This window comes from Pelophylax lessonae (genome assembly GCF_965119305.1).
Source record: "Pelophylax lessonae genome assembly, chromosome: 2".
NCBI classification, from domain to species: domain Eukaryota; kingdom Metazoa; phylum Chordata; class Amphibia; order Anura; family Ranidae; genus Pelophylax; species Pelophylax lessonae.
The window spans coordinates 380,807,835-380,824,221 of NC_138769.1; the positions used below are offsets into that span (position 1 = coordinate 380,807,835).

General features: G+C 42.6%; 2 protein-coding genes across 2 annotated transcripts in view; both read left to right on the forward strand.

Annotated features, from left to right (window-relative positions):
* The window catches only part of USP32 (ubiquitin specific peptidase 32), a 781,032-nt gene that overhangs the window by 192,454 nt on the left and 572,191 nt on the right, over nt 1-16,387 (forward strand). The gene's annotated exons all lie outside the window — the stretch shown is intronic.
* Nucleotides 1-16,387, forward strand: part of APPBP2 (amyloid beta precursor protein binding protein 2) — a 121,053-nt gene that overhangs the window by 74,172 nt on the left and 30,494 nt on the right. Inside the window, exon 6 of the mRNA XM_082247807.1 lies at nt 15,051-15,140. Within this exon, the coding sequence (XP_082103933.1) occupies nt 15,051-15,140 (90 nt within the window). The remainder of the gene's footprint in view (nt 1-15,050; nt 15,141-16,387) is intronic.

Genomic DNA, 16,387 nt, shown 5'->3' on the forward strand with positions numbered 1-16,387 from the left:
ACACCGAGACAAGGAGGGTCCGGTTTGAACAGGAGAGAGGAACCCCCCAGATCCTTCGACCACACAAGAGGCGGAAACCAAGGGGAAAACGCGGAGGGTCAAAGAAAAAGAAGAGAATTTTAGGGAAAGGGATTTTTAATTTAAGCAATGTTGTTTTTAATAAAGAGGAATTGGAACTTTTAGATTTAGGCCTGAAGTATGCACCAGACAAAAATCTAGACAAATTTGAAGCATATATAGACTTACAGAAATACATAAGGAAAATTAACATTAAAAAGTTTTTTGAATTAAAGAAGGATAGAGGAACACCAAGAACAAACACTGATTTTAAACGGACCACATTGAGGAATAAGTCAGTCTTCAATCCCAAGAACCCTCAAAATGAAAACCTAGAGGTCTTTAAAAGAATGGTTGAAGAAGAAATCAGAAGTCTAAAGATTAAAAATAAGAAGGAAAAAGAAATATGGGAGACTATCAAAACATTGGAAAAGAAAAAAGGGATAGTTATCAGACCAGCAGACAAAGGAGGAGGTCTGGTCATCCTGAATCAGAAGGATTACGAAGAAGAATTGGAAAATCTACTGAGTGCAGAGGACACGTATAAAAAACTGCCAGGAGACCCAAAAAGAAAATTCAAGGAAAATCTACAAACATATGTCCAAAAAGGAAAGGATTTGGGCATTCTGAATAAAAAGGAAGCCAACTATCTGAACATAGAAACAGCCAGAACACCCATTATTTATTACTTACCCAAGATACATAAGAATGAGGAAAAACCACCTGGCCGGCCCATAGTAAGCGGGATAAACTCTGTACATTCCAGGTTAGGAGAATACCTGGACAAATTTTTACAACCTATAGTACCGAAAGGAAAATCATATCTCCGTGACAGTAAACAGCTACTAACGGATATCCAGGATTTGAGGATTAGAGATGAAGATTTCTTGGTGACAATTGATGTAAATTCACTTTACACCAACATAGTACAGAAAGATGGGTTGGACAGTGTGGAATGGGCTCTTTTTAATCATACAGATTTGAAACATGCACAGGTGCACTTTATTTTGGAAGGATTAAAAATGGCAATGAACTCCAATTATTTTTGGTATAAGGGAAAGTATTATGCACAGACAAAAGGCGTTGCAATGGGGGCTAAGTATGCCCCCAGTGTTGCCAACATTTTCATGCAGAAATGGGAAGAGGAACAGGTTTTTAGCGTGGAAAGACCAGATCTAATTTATTACCGTAGATACATAGACGACATCATTTTAATCTGGAGAGGCAACATGGAAACATTACAAGCATTTTTTGATGAGATCAGCAGCAACGCATATGGCATTACCTTTACAGGTAATTGGAACCAAGAAAGAGTGTCCTATTTGGATTTAGAACTTTCTAAAGAAGGGGGAAAAATTGCCAGTAAAACTTATTTTAAAAAAACGGACAAGAATGGGTATATCCCAACCAGGAGTTGTCACCACCCGAAATGGTTGGGGAATATTCCCAAGGGACAACTCCTGAGGATAAGGAGAAACTGCAGTAATATACATGATTTTGACATCCAAGCAGATATACTAATACAACGATTTGTTGAAAAGGGCTATAAACGAAAAGACCTGGAACATTTAAAACAAATAGTCAGAAACACTAAAAGAGAGGAACTTATAAAGAAAAAACCAAGTAAAGAAAGAAGCAACAAATACGAATTTGCGTTCATAACGGGCTATAACAGACAACATAAACAATTGGAAGGCATCATTAAGAAGCACTGGCCTATATTAACAGCAGATAGAACCTTGAAAAAGATATTACCAAAGGCACCAAGTTTTATCTACAGGAGGGCACCAACACTTAAAGACAGGTTGGTGCACAACGTGGTGAACCCACCTAAAACCATTTCCTTGCCCACAAGTATTAACGGTTTTTTCAGGTGCCAAAAATGCCTGCCATGCAGAACAAATAGGAGACAACCCAAAAAGATTAAGAATTTTAAATCACATACTACAGGCGTAGAATACAAAATAAAAGATACCATCACTTGCACCAGCACACATGTGACATATGTCATCGAATGTCCTTGTCACTTACAATATATAGGGAGAACTACGCGTCCCCTATACGTAAGAATTAGAGAACATGTGAAGAATATAAAGAAGGGATTCGAGAAGCATAGCCTATCCAGGCATTTCAAGGAAATGCACTCCCAGGACCCATCAGGGTTTACGTTCTATGGTATTGATAAAATAAAAGGAGACTGGAGAGGCAGCAACAAGAGAAGACTGGTCTCAAGAAACGAAACAAAATGGATCTTTTTAATGAAATCTTTGCGTCCTGATGGTTTGAACGCTGACATTGATTTAAACTGTTTTATCACAGATGTTTGAAACCTTTTTCCTTTATCCCAGTATTCTAATTTTTTATAATATTTTTTAAGAATTCTTATACCTACTTTTAGAATTTCTTAGATTTTTTGGGATTTTTTAGAATAAGTTGTTCCAACAAGGGTATAACAGTATGATTCATTTTAGTGCACAACCCACTATACCCCCCTTTTTTAGATGTTTTTAAACATGTGGCCCATTTCTGTAGCACCTTCCAGATGGCCTTTTTTTTGATAAACCCCTTCGTTTCCTCTTTTATGTGATTTAATATATATTTTATATATTTTATATATTTTTTATTTTCATCCAATCTCTCCTTTTAGCAATATTTTTTATTCTCATCCAATTTCTCCTTTTAGCAATATAATCCTTAATATGTTTTTACATATGGTAATATGGTACAGCATGTAGACTCCTCCCACACAATGGGAAGGATTGTTATCCCTTCCAGTATCTAAAAGTCTCCTCATGGATGAGTTTTTTATTCATTCCGTCCTGCTTATTTTTAACCCATCATGTTTCTTCATTTTATTATTATACGTTCCAAATCCTTCTAATCCCTCACTAGGTTATTAGTATTTAAAATAGATTTTTAATCAATTTATCCATGCGACTCCTTCGGTCCTTACCTACTCTTTTAAACACTATTTCTTTATCTGAATTTTTATATAGTGTGATCTTATCCGAACCTTCTCGTCCAACATCCTTCTCACCATTAAATATTAAATAATTCCTCTCTTTTATAAAAAATTCCTTTGGTTTAAACAAAAAAACTTTTAATAAGCTTTTTATAGCTTTTTTATATTTTTTATAACTATTGCATATAATTTTATCTATCTTACCTGGCAAACTCCCTCCCCGCGACAAACAGAAAAAAATGCGTAATAAAAGGTAATATATCCATACACACCAGGGGGTGCTCTTACAAAATAAAGGAGCATAGGACACGTGTCCACTCCCGGGGAGGTTGAAACACAAGAGTTACAAAAACTTATATTCCTTTACCTTTTTATTTTTATTTTTGGAATTACATTAAAGTTTAAAGTTTTTTTACATATATTTTTTTATATATATTTTTCCTTTTTTCTTTTTTAATTAGTACGTTTTGCTTCACAAGAATCAAACTAGTTCCGTGTAGACATCCGGTGAAAGCTGCTTTGCACATGATGTGAAACATAGCAGCCGTATGAACAATTGCTTAATATGTCTGAACGCCGTGCATGATCATCTTGTGGAGTGGGTGAGCAAGATGGCGCACGTCCGGCAGTTTACTGAGGAGCACCAAGATGGCCGCGGGTAGCCGTCTGGTTGCTATGACATCGGCTGACTATAAAGATTCCGGGAGTGCGTGATGGTGACGCCGCTCCAGCAGACGTCCTCTGACGAAACGCGTAGGGCGGGTCCATTGCGTCATTACGTCACTTCCGGTCTCGGACTTGGGAGCCGTGGAACGCGGAAGCTTCCCGGCGTCTCTCTACACTGATCCGAGGCAGCTTCACCGTGAGTTTTTACTGCTTTCTGCATCGGTTTAACCTTGCATACTACTTGATGGGGCTCCCCTTTCTTTTCTTTCCGTGAGATTACCAGCTGGTGCCTTGCGGGACAAGGAGAGGACCCCACTAGCCACCCCTCCTGGGACCACTTCATGTGAACAGGTCGTATATACCTCACCTAGTGGTCACTTGGGGTACTACAACACCTACACTTCTAAAGAATACAGCACTTCAGTATTCACTTTGGTCACCTTTATCCATCACTTCACCACCAGGGATTTATGTACTATATATTGTTTGATTTACACTGTATCACTATCTGAATAAACCCACTACAAGAATTGCACATTTGTTGGCACTATTATTATTACTTTACAGATAAAATTCACCACACACGAACAGACCATATCGGCTGTGGTTATCGATAAAGATCGAATTCTGGTCCCGGCCAGGGGACAGGTTTTTTCAGTCAAATCTTCACCTGTCCCCGGAGCCTTTGAAGGATCTGCGGGAGGCTGTGCGAGCTCTCCTGGCTCAAGGGGTGATTGTGCCAGTTCCCCATCAGGAACGCTCTCAAGGTTTCCATTCAAACCTGTTCACTGTGCCCAGAAAGGAGGGCACGGTGCGTCCAATCCTGGACCCCAAGGCTCTGAACCGCTTTGTGCAGGTGCAGAAATTCCGAATGGAGTCCGTTATGTCGGTGGCATCTTTGAATCAGGGGGATTTTCTGGCTTCCATCGATCTCAAAGATGCGTAGTTCCACGTCCCCATATTTGAGGGACATCAGCGTTCCTCCGCTTTGCGGTGGCAGAAGAGCACTTTCAATTTGTGGCATTACCCTTTGGTCTCGTCTCGGCTCCCAGAGTTTTTACCTAGGTCCTAGCCCCTGTGCTGGCCTTGTTGCGTCGACAAGATATCTACATTGTGGGGTATCTGGGCGACCTCCTGTTGCGCGCAGTTTCCCATTCTGATCTGCTGGAAAACATCTCTATCACAATTCGGACCCTTCAGCACTTCGGGTGGACGATCAATGTCACCAAATCTGCCTCGACTCCGTCTGTGCGCATCATCTATATGGGGCTGATTCTCCACTCTGCTCTGGTGAGGGTCTTCTTTCCCTTGTACAAGCTTCAAAAGTTTCAAAGGGCGGTCCAATTGCTGATGGAAGCCGATCAGTCCTCTTTGCATGAGGGTCCTGGTTTGATTGTCTTGACCATCGAAGCAGTCCCGTTTGCTCAGTCTCACATGAGACAGCTGCAGAAAGAGATTCTGTCACAATGGAACACATCCTCGGTCATTGGACCAGAAGATTCGGTGAGCCATCTCGCGAAGTCTGCTCTCTTGGTGTGTTCCACAGGGAATTGTCTGACGCTGTGAAGCCCGCACTGCTATAAGTGCTTTTGAATGTAAGTGTAATTTCATCGGTTTTGAGAGGAAATAAATAGCCTTATTCAAACAGAGAGCACTAGATCTGTTTTTTTCTTTTTACACCGGATTCCTGACTTTCTTGGAGGGAGAGCTGGAGGCGGTGAAAGGAAGGGACATCAGGCTGCTTTTTATTTAGTTAGATAGAGATATATCTATCTATCTATCCCAAACATCCCAAATGTTTGACTCTCAGGAGTCTAATCCTAAGGTGAGCAGCTTATCTTGCACCATTCACTGGGAGCACTTGGAGTGAAGCATGCAGCACCTTTTATTATGATCACAGATGAAGACAGCTTTGTTTTATCTTTACTTCACTTTATGATTCACTGCGAATTGGGACTATTAAGATCACTTGATATCACGAATAATATAGTTGATTTATTAAGATTGATTTATTTGATTTATGATCTCATTTTGACACATTGATACATTCACTTGGCGCAACAATATTACTTATTGATCCTATTTAGAGAGTCCCTTTTTAAAGAAATTAACCGTTCCGCCAGTGGGGGATTCTCAGGTTTTCAGGTTCAATAAAGCCACGCTACTGCCAGTGGAGGACTGTCTTTTAAAGACCAGCTGGACAAGAGAGCGGAGTCCCTGTTCCATAATTTTTTTTTTTTTTTTTAACCGTGGCCGGTTCAATTTTGAGGCCGGTGTTTGCCATAACCTTGGTCTCCCAGACCTTAACGGAATGGGCAAAGTTTCTGCTCCAGGATTTGGAAGGGGGTCAGCATCCTCCTGAGCGGGCAGATCACTTGGTACAGGGGTTACAGTATTATCTGTGATGTCTCACTGGATGTGGCTCCTTTAGCCTGCACAGTGTCTCTGACAGCTGTGACTCTTCGCCGTATGATTTGACTGAAATGTTTGTCTGCAGACCAGGCTTCCATGAAAGTGCTGACTGATCTCCCATTTGTTGGAGACCACCTGTTGGGAGATTCTATGAAAGTGATCATTAAAGGTCTTACGGGAGGTAAGAGTACCCTGCTTCCACAGGTCACCAAGAGTAAAGATCCTCGTCGCAAGCATGGTCCTTCTCGGCTCACAAACTGCCCTTTTGTCCCACGGGATCGCAGGGCAAGGGAACTAAATCTGCATGCAACGCAGCTGGTTTTAAGAGACCCTGGTCTGGTAAGTCAAAATCGGGTTCCGCTGGTCCTGCAGACAAGTCAACCTCTGGCTAAAGGGGCGCCCTCACCTGTACCTGGGGTGGGGGGGGGAACGTCTCTTCGCTCCTTTCCAGACCTGTGGACCTCTTTCTTTTAGGGGTTTTATTCAAACCCATTTACTGTTCCCAGGAAGGAAGGGAAGGTCCGTTCAATCTTGATCTTAAGGCCCTGAACTGCTTTGTGCGGGTTCGGAAATTTCAGATGAAGTCCATTCGCACAGTAGTGGCATTCGTTAATCAAGGAGATTTTTTGGCCTCTACTGATATCAAGGACACTTACCTTCATATCCCAATATATGTTGGGCACCAGCGTTTTTTCTTTGCTTTGCCGTGGGCAAGGAGCACTATCAATTAGTGGTGTTACCCTTTTGGTCTCGCCTCTGCTCCTCGGGTGTTCACAAAAGTTTTTGACTCCTTCTGCATGACAGTCTCCGACTGTCTTGAAAGACGTTTTGGACATCACTGTGCGACCCTTGCGAAAGTTCGGCTGGACACTGAATTTTCAGAAATCGGCTCTGACTCCGTCCAACAAACCTGGACTACCTGGGCCTGAGTCTGGATTCAGCCTTAGCCCGGGTGTTTATTCCGGAGGCAACAAGCGGCATGCGATTTGGATCCTGTTATCTAACCGGCGGTCATCTCTCAGAACTTGCATGCAAGTGCTGGGCTTGATGGTCTCCACCTTCGAGGCGGTTCAGTTTGCTCAGTTCCATACCAGACCTGTGCAAAAGGGTATTCTTGCCAAATGGGACAAGAATCCACAGTCCCTAGACAATCTGATCCTGTTGAGCCGGGGTACGAGAGGGTCCTTGATATGGTGGCTCTGCTCCCCGGCAATTTGCCAGGGAAAATCCTTTCTCCCCCTGTACTGGACGGTGGTCACCACGGATGCCTGCCTGTCCAGGTAGGGAGGTGTCTTGGACACAGATCCGGCTCAAGGCTTTGCCTATCTCTGCGGGGCTGCCCGGTAAGGATAAAATCTGACAACGCCATGGCTGTGGCATATGTCACTCACCAAGGGGGGACCAAAAGTGCCCTGGTAGCCAGAGAAGTGGCTGGCATTCTGAGATGGCCAGAACATTTTTGTTCCAGCCCTCTCTGCTGTTCACATTCCATGGGTGGAAAATTGGCAGGCGGACTACCTTAGTCCAGCAGGCGCCAGAGCAGGGCAAATGGTCTCTTCACCCGGAGGGGTTTTCAACAACTGTGTCTTTGGTGGGGGACTCCCGATGTGGACCTGTTAGCCTCTCGTCTCCAACGTGAAGGTTCAGAGATGTGTGGCAAGGTCTCTGGATCCTCTGGTCGACGCCTCGGATGCTCTGGTGGCACCTTGGGGTCTATAGCGCCTGATGTATGCCTTTCCTCCACTACAACTTCTGCCGAGACTTTTGCGCAGAATCAAGGCAGAAGGGATTCCAGCCATTCTGGTGGCCCCGGACTGGCCTCACCGGTCTTGGTACGCAGGCCTAGTAAGACTGGTTGCCGATGCCCCTTGGAGACTCCCTCTCAGAGAAGATCTTTTGTCTCAAGGACCGATCTTCCATCCTGCTTTACGGTCGCTGGCTTTTATAGGCCTGCCTATTGAAAGCCAGGCACTGAGGGACAAAGGGTTGTCTGATTCGGTAATTCCTACACTGTTAAAAGCTCGATAATCTACTTCTGAAAATATTTGTGAACTTTCTCTACTTACTTTATCACAGAAGGTGGCTTTTTTGGTGGCTATTACCTCTGCACGCAGGGTGTCTTGAGTTGGCTGCGTTGTCAGGACAAAGTGGTGCTACAACCCTGTCAGTCGTTCCTTCCTAAGGTCATCTCGGGTTTTCACTTAATTTAAGACATTGTGTTGCCTTCCTTGTGTCCTAAGCCTCCTAAAGGGACTGCCCTACATTCCCTGGATGTGGTTCGGGCAATCGGGGTGTACCTGGTGGCGAGTAGATTCGTAAATCGGTTTCCTTGTTTTTCCATACGGATGGGTTTCGTAAGGGGCAAGGCCGCATCTGCTGTGACCATTTCAAGATGGATCAGACAAACGGTGGGGCAGGCCTAATCCATCAAGTTTTAGGTTCCTCCTTTTCCTGTTAAGGCGCATTATAGTCTCCTGGGCCTTCCATCATCATGCCCCGGTGGTCCAGGTTTGCAAGACGGCCACCTGGTGATCTATGTACACATTCACAAAGTTTTACAAGGTGGATGTACTTGCATCCGCGGATGCTGCTTTTGGCCGCAAAGTTCTGAAGGCTGCTGTTGCAAGGGCTTCGGTTTCTTGAGGGTGTGTTTTTTTTTTTTTTTTTTTTTCTTTTCTTTGGTAGGTGAGCTCCAGTTGGTCCTGGTTTTATCTGGTTGGCTACGTTTAGCCCTTTTGGGAAATATGTTTTGTTGCTGTTTTTTTTTTTTTTTTTTTTTTTTTTTTTTCCTACCCCTCATGTTGACACTACTTTGGGACGTCGCAAGGGTCAAAGAAAATATGGAGCTGTGTCCATCAATCAACGAAAGAAAACTGGATTTCTGTCTTATAGCGTACAAAATATTTTCTCTGATGTTCGTTGGCAGACACAGCACCCACCCCTCTTGAGTTAGGGTATGTATTCTTCTGACACTGCTTGTTACAAAACTGAAGTCCTCTAGCAGGAAGTGGGAGTATAGCCCCCTCGGACTGCCCTAGGCGCGTAGTCTATTTTTTTCCACATAGTGTCCTACTCCTTTGCAGAGCAGCATATCCCAAGGGTCAAAAAATATATGGAGCTGTGCCCGTCATTGAACATCAGAGAAAAGGATTTTTCGGCAAGACGAAAATCCAGGTGTTTTTTTGTCAAAATTGTAGGCCCCCCCTTCTTCTTTTTTTTTTTTTTTTTTTTTGTGTATGTATGTATATACAGTGCCTTGCGAAAGTATTCGGCCCCCTTGAACTTTGCGAATTTTTGCCACATTTCAGGCTTCAAACATAAAGATATAAAACTGATTTTTGTTAATCAACAAGTGGGACACAATCATGAAGTGGAACAAAATTTATTTGATATTTCAAACTTTGTTAATAAATAAAAAAGACTGAAAAATTGGGCGTGTAAAATTATTCAGCCCCTTTACTTTCAGAGCAGCAAACTCTCTCTCCAGAAGTTGTGAGGATCTCTGAATGATCCAATGTTGACCTAAATGACTAATGATAAATATAATCCAACTATGTGTAATCCAAGTCTCCTTATAAATGCACCTGCACTTTGATAGTCTCAGAGGTCCGTTTAAAGTGCAGAGAGCATCATGAAGAACAAGGAACAAACCAGGCAGGTCCAATATACTGCTGTGGAGAAGTTTAAAGCCAGATTTGGATACAAAAAGTTTTCCCAAGCTTTAAACATCCCAAGGAGCACTGTGCAAGCGATAATATTGAAATGGAAGGAGTATCAGACAACTGCAAATATATGAAGACATGGCCGTCCCTCTAAACTTTCAGCTCATACAAGGAGAAGACTGATCAGAGATGCAGCCAAGAGGCCCATGATCACTCTGGATGAATTGCAGAGATCTACAGCTGAGGTGGAAGACTCTGTCCATAGGACAACAATCAGTCGTAATACTGCACAAATCTGGCCTTTATGGAAGAGTGGCAAGAAGAAAGCCATTTCTTAAAGATATCCATAAAAAGTGTCGTTTAAAGTTTGCCACAAGCCACCTGGGAGACACACCAACATGTGGAAGAAGGTGCTCTGGTCAGATGAAACCAAAATCAAACTTTTTGGCAACAATGCAAAACGTTATGTTTGGCATAAAAGCAACACAGCTCATCACCCTGAACACACCATCTCCACCGTCAAACCATGGTGGTGGCAGCATCATGGTTTGGGCCTGCTTTTCTTCAGCAGGGACAGGGAAGATGGTTAAAATTGATGGGAAGATGGATGGAGCCAAATACAGGACCATTTTGGAAGAAAACCTGATGGGAGTCTGCAAAAGACCTGAGACTGGGACAGAGATTTGTCTTCCAACAAGACAATGATCCAAAACATAAAGCAAAATCTACAATAGAATAGTTCACAAATAAACATATCCAGGTGTTAGAATGGCCAAGTCAAAGTCCAGACCTTAATCCAATCGAGAATCTGGAAAGAACTGAAAACTGCTGTTCACAAATGCTCTCCATCCAACCTCACTGAGCTCGAGCTGTTTTGCAAGGAGGAATGGGCAAAAATTTCAGTCTCTCGATGTGCAAAACTGATAGAGACATACCCCAAGCGACTTGCAGCTGTAATCGCAGCAAAAGGTGGCACTACAAAGTATTAACTTAAGGGGGCTGAATAATTTTGCACGCCCAATTTTTCAGTTTTTTATTTGTTGTTAAAGTTTGAAATATCCAATAAATTTCGTTCCACTTCATGATTGTGTCCCATTTGTTGTTGATTCTTCACAAAAAATTACAATTTTATATCTTAATGTTTGAAGCCTGAAATGTGGCAAAAGGTCGCAGAGTTCAAGGGGGCCGAATACTTTCGCAAGGCACTGTGTGTGTGTGTGTGTGTGTGTATATATATGTATTAAAGTAACTCGCAACAAATTGTCTGGTTGTGAGGGGAGGGTAAATATTCTGGCGCGTAAGTGGTTTATCAGTGATTATGCACTAAGGTCTTTATACACACACAGATAGATAGATATACACAGAAGCACAAAAAAAAATATGGCATATGGAATTTAAGAAGCACTAGGATGGATGCTAAAATACTGTTAAAAAAAAAAATGATCCTATAGTAGCGCTAGATGAACTCAAAAGGGTTGGTGTTGTTAAACCGCACACAAAGTCAAAAGATGGTGCAACACCCTCTGATGTGTTGAAATCGTTGATTTAAAAGGTTAGCAATGGACAGTATTTAAACAACAAGCTTAAACAAAAACCTCCAGACTGCGGTGTGGAAATCAAAGGAGTGAAATTAAGCCGCAGTTGGCACGCTGGGGGGAGCAGATCAGCAACCAGATCAGTGCAGCGGTGTAAGTGGCCTTACTATGGTCCTGGCCGTGGAGATGGAAAGGTGTCCAGGGGAAGGAATGCAGTGAGGGAGTTCCAGGTCACGAGGTGCCCATGGAAAGTGAACAGGGAGAAGTATGATGTGGTGGTGGCGGTGTCTCTGACTGATCCTTAGCTCCGCAATGGTTTCGCACCAGGTCGAGAGCCCGATATGACGTCAGACTCTAGGAAGGAAGCCAACCAGGATGAGGTTTGAGCTGTAGGTGGGGAACAGGCATAAATTACTGGTGAACACCAGGTTCTGGGAGGGAAGCCGGCCAAAATGAGGCTTGATCCACAGATAGTGGATGGCTGAGATCACTGGTGGAGCGCAGATGTAGAGGGGGAACCCAGGGGAAGCTAGCTGTGAAAATCTGTTGTCCTGACAGTGAGACAGTGAGTTTCGGGCGGGACCCTAATTCAGGTAATGTACTCTTCCCTGCCTGCTTTCCATGGCCACCTTGTAACCTGGGACTCCCTCTCCGCGTTCCTTCTTCTGAAAACCTTTCCATGTCCACTTCCAGGGTCATAGTGCAGCCACCTACATTGCTGCACTGATCTGTTTGTTGACATGCTCCCCCCAGCGAGCCAACTGAGTTAATTTCACTCCTCATTGTAATTGTTAAAATTTGGACACCTTTGTCGCACTGCAATTTGCCAGCAGGCACCCTGTTTTCTTTACAGCTTGATTGTTTCCTGTGTCATCCAAATCAGGATTATTACACGGGTTCATCGTTCAGTGGTTAACCACCTCTGGAAGATTCCCCCCCCCCCCCCCTCATAACCAGGCCATTTTTAGCAATACAGCACTGCGTTACTTTAACTGACCGTTGCACAGTCAAGCAATGCTGTACACAAATAAAATGTATATCATTTTTTCCCACCAATTGAGCTTTCTTTTGGTAGTATTTGATCACCACTTTTTTTTTTTTTTTTTTTGCACTATAAACAAAGACCGACCAGTTTTAAAAAAAGGGAAAAAAAAATATTTTACTTTCTGCTGTAAAACACATCCAATAATAAAAATAAAATGTCTTCATAAATTTAGGCAATTTTGTATTCTGCTACATAGATCTGGTAGAAAAAAATCCCAATAGGCTTGTATTGACATGCTATTCTGACCATGTGCATTACAACATCTGCCATTTCATCATGGACAGCAAGATGGAACAAAGGGCAAATGTGAAATACTGTGTAAAACTCTGCAAATCTGCCACAGAGAGGCACGCACGCTTCAAGAGCCAAAGAACATCAGTGGAAGACCAGGAGAGATCAGGAAGCCCTTCAACGAGCTCAACCCCTGAAAGTGTCAAAACCATTTGGCAACGTGTGGCATAATGATAGTAAAACAATCATGCGTGCCAATTAAAACGCTTTTCGAACGACTCATTGCAGCATCCCCGTAAACTTGCGGAATCCTGTCAAATGTCTTTGTGGCAGATTTATCCAGTTTCATGCTGAATTTCACATTTCCTCTTTGTTCTAACCTGCTGTCCATGATAAAATAGCAGAAGTTGTAACACGTTGTCAGAATAGCACCAGTTTCACAGCTCCCGATTTACGAAGGGCGATGTCCTTTTGGCACACTGACTTATGAATGTCGACGCTCCCTGTGCATGCAGCACAAGGCGTTGGCGTGTTATATAACTAGTCTTGAAACTTTTTGATACCACCTCATATATACTGGGAATTTAAAAAAAAAAAAAAACAATTTATATTAGTAATGACGGCGATCTGCGATTATTGATATTGCAGCAGACAATCGGACACTGACACTTGTGACAGTAATACAGAGATCGGCGCTAAAAATATGCGCATTCACTGTACTGACACTGGCTGGGAAGGGGTTAAACCTCTAGGGCTAACAAGGGTTACATGTGTGCCTAGCCAGTGTTTGTGTACTGTTAGGTGCTTTTACTAAGGCAAGTGATGAATTTTATTCCTTAACCACTTCAATACAGGGCACTTTCACCCACTTCCTGCCCAGGTCAATTTTCAGCTTTCAGCGATGTCGCATTTTGAATGACAATTGCACGGTCATGCTACACTGTACCCATATTACATTTTTATCATTTTTTTCCACACAAATAATGCTTTCTTTTGGTGGTATTTTAATCACTGTTGGGTTTTTTATTTCTTACAAAAAAAGAACTCAAACAGAAAATTTTAAAGAAAAAAAAAAAAAAAAAGTTTCTTATTTTCTGTGAGTAAATTGTGAAAATAAGTAATTTTTTCTCCTTCTCTGATGTTCACTGATGTGCACTGATGAGGCGGCACTGATGAGGTGGCAATGATGATTTACATGTGACCGGCTGTGATTGGACACAGCCGATGACATGGGTAAAGAGCCAAGTCACGCCATGTCCTAACAGCACGGCGTGGCCACGATCGACGCACTGCAAGCGAGAGAGGCTGTTCTGGGACTATGTCATATGATAGCGCACCTGAACAATGGCTGCTCCGCCGTCATTTGAAGGGGGGCTGGCAGGAAGTGGTTAAAGGGATAGTTCACCTTTACCACAAAACTGTAAGAGCATGTGAAGGGGTTTAAATCTGAGAAAGCGCTCACTCCTGTAACGACTATGGCTCACTGAGCATTGTCCTGGGAGTATTCAAGTCAGGCTACATGAGGTATGTATAAGAGGCATGGAGGAGTTTGGGTATGAGAAAAGATTAGAGGAACTGAATTTATTCTCTCTTAAGGAGATTAAAGGGGGGATATGATAAGCATGTATAAATAAATACATAAGGGGTCAAGATAGTGAACTTGGTGTTTGAGTTGTTCACTTTAAGGTCAACACAGAGGACAAGGTTCACTCTTTACAACTAGAGGAAAACAGATTTCGTCTCCAAATATGGAAAGGTTTCTTCACCGGAAGAGCTGTGAAAATGTGGAATAGACTCCCTCCAGAGGTGGTTCTGGCCAGCTCACTAGATTGCTTTAAAAAAAAGTCCTGGATTCCTTCCTGCGTGTATTTAATATAAATGGGTACTAATATTTATAGGTAGTTGATCCAAGGAATATATGATTGCCTCTTGGGGGATCAGGAAGGTATTTTTTTTTCCCTTGCTGTAGCAAATTGGATCATGCTTTGCTGGGGTTCTTTCGCTTTCCTCTGGATTAGGGATCCTCAAACTACGGCCCTCCAGCTGTTTTGCGGAACTACCTATCCCATGGGGCATTGTAAAACTCTTGACATTCAGACATGACTAGGCATTATGGGAATTGTAGTTCCTGAACAACTGGAGGGCCATGGTTTGAAGAACCCTGCTCTGGATCAACTGTGGGTATAGGATTATGTATATGGGATTGTATGGTTGGTTTTTCATTACTGTGTTTTTTTGTTTTTTTTTTTAATTGGGCCAGATGGACTTGTGTCTTTGTTCAACCTGACTTGCTGTAACTATGTATGTAAATGTCCTACACCTATAGCAAGGGTAGTATTCAGTTAGAGCAGCACAGTTTGTTTTAATCTACAAACATCCCTTACCTGCATAGGCTGGTTTTTATGAAGATTAACTTTTAATAGTTAAACCTATTTTAAAGGTTTGTTTCAACAGTGTTTTGTATTTGAATCTCTTATCAGGCTTATAAATGGTGCATAGAAGCTATGAAGGAAATCACCAGTGGCCTGCCAGTGAAAGTGATTGTTGATGTTCTGAGGCAAGCATCCAAGGTATGTATGGATAACTCAGTCTGAAGTTTTAAGTTCGTAAACAGATTGTAAGTATGTAATAAAAAAAGCAAAAAAAAAAAAAAACCGACCGGCCACTTGATTAGGTACAACTGTTCAATTGCTTGGTAACACACATTGCTAATTGGCTTATCGCATGGCAGCAACTCAATGCATTTAGGCATCTAGACATGGTGAAGGTGACTTGCTGAAGTTCAAACCGAACATCAGAATGGGGAAGAAATGGGATTTAGGTGACTTTTAACGTGGCATGGTTGTTGGTGCCCGACAGGCTGGTCTGAGTATTTCAAAAACTGCTGATCTGGGATTTTCACGCATAACCATCTCTAGCTTTTACAGAGAATGGTCTAAAAAAGAGAAATTCCAGTAATTGGCAGTTGTGTGGACGAAAATGCCTTGTCATAGGAAAATGGGCAGATTGGTTTGAGATTATTATTGAAAGGCAACAGTAACCCAAATGAAAGCAACCGTATATAATGCCCCTTGTGACGTGAAAGGGGAAATATATTGGTAAAAATAACCCACAAATGGTGCAATATCTAAAAAATAATAATGAATCGTGAATAAAAAGTGAGAACAGAGATATATTTAAATCAAACAATAAATGCAGGAAAAAAGTAAACTGATGGCGTGACAAAAAACCCACAACCGGAAATATGTGAGTGGTTTCCAAATAAACTATAAATGTGCCACGTACATATGTATCAACGTAGGTGATAAAAATTATTTATGGTGAAAAAAAGTGGATAAGTGAAATTCCACGAGTGGCCACTAGGTGGCGCAAAATGGTTAGTACAACCTGTATGCTGATGTATGGGGATGTTCCTCTTCGTGATAAGCGAGCAGTCAGAAAGGTCAGCGGCGGGTGCCCTGAGTGCTCACATAAAAGGAAAAATACCCCATGGTGAATAGTAGTAACACACCGTTATACACAAGCGGCGTAGTAGACTCACTCGTACAGTAGATCAGGATCAGAATAGTCGTGTTCGCCGGGAGGCTTCCACGGCTGACAACCGGTGTAACGTGAGAATTACCTACCCCGTGAGAAAAACCTACCCTCGTCATTTCCGGCCAGGAACAGCTGAGCAGCGCAGCAGTGCGCATGCTCACAGACCCGGATACCTCTAGGAACAGATGAGGAGCTGTGTAGTGCGCATGCGCACTAGCATGAATTGATGAGGGTGTCCGTGAGAAAAACCTACCCACGCGGCGGGAACATTAAAACAGCT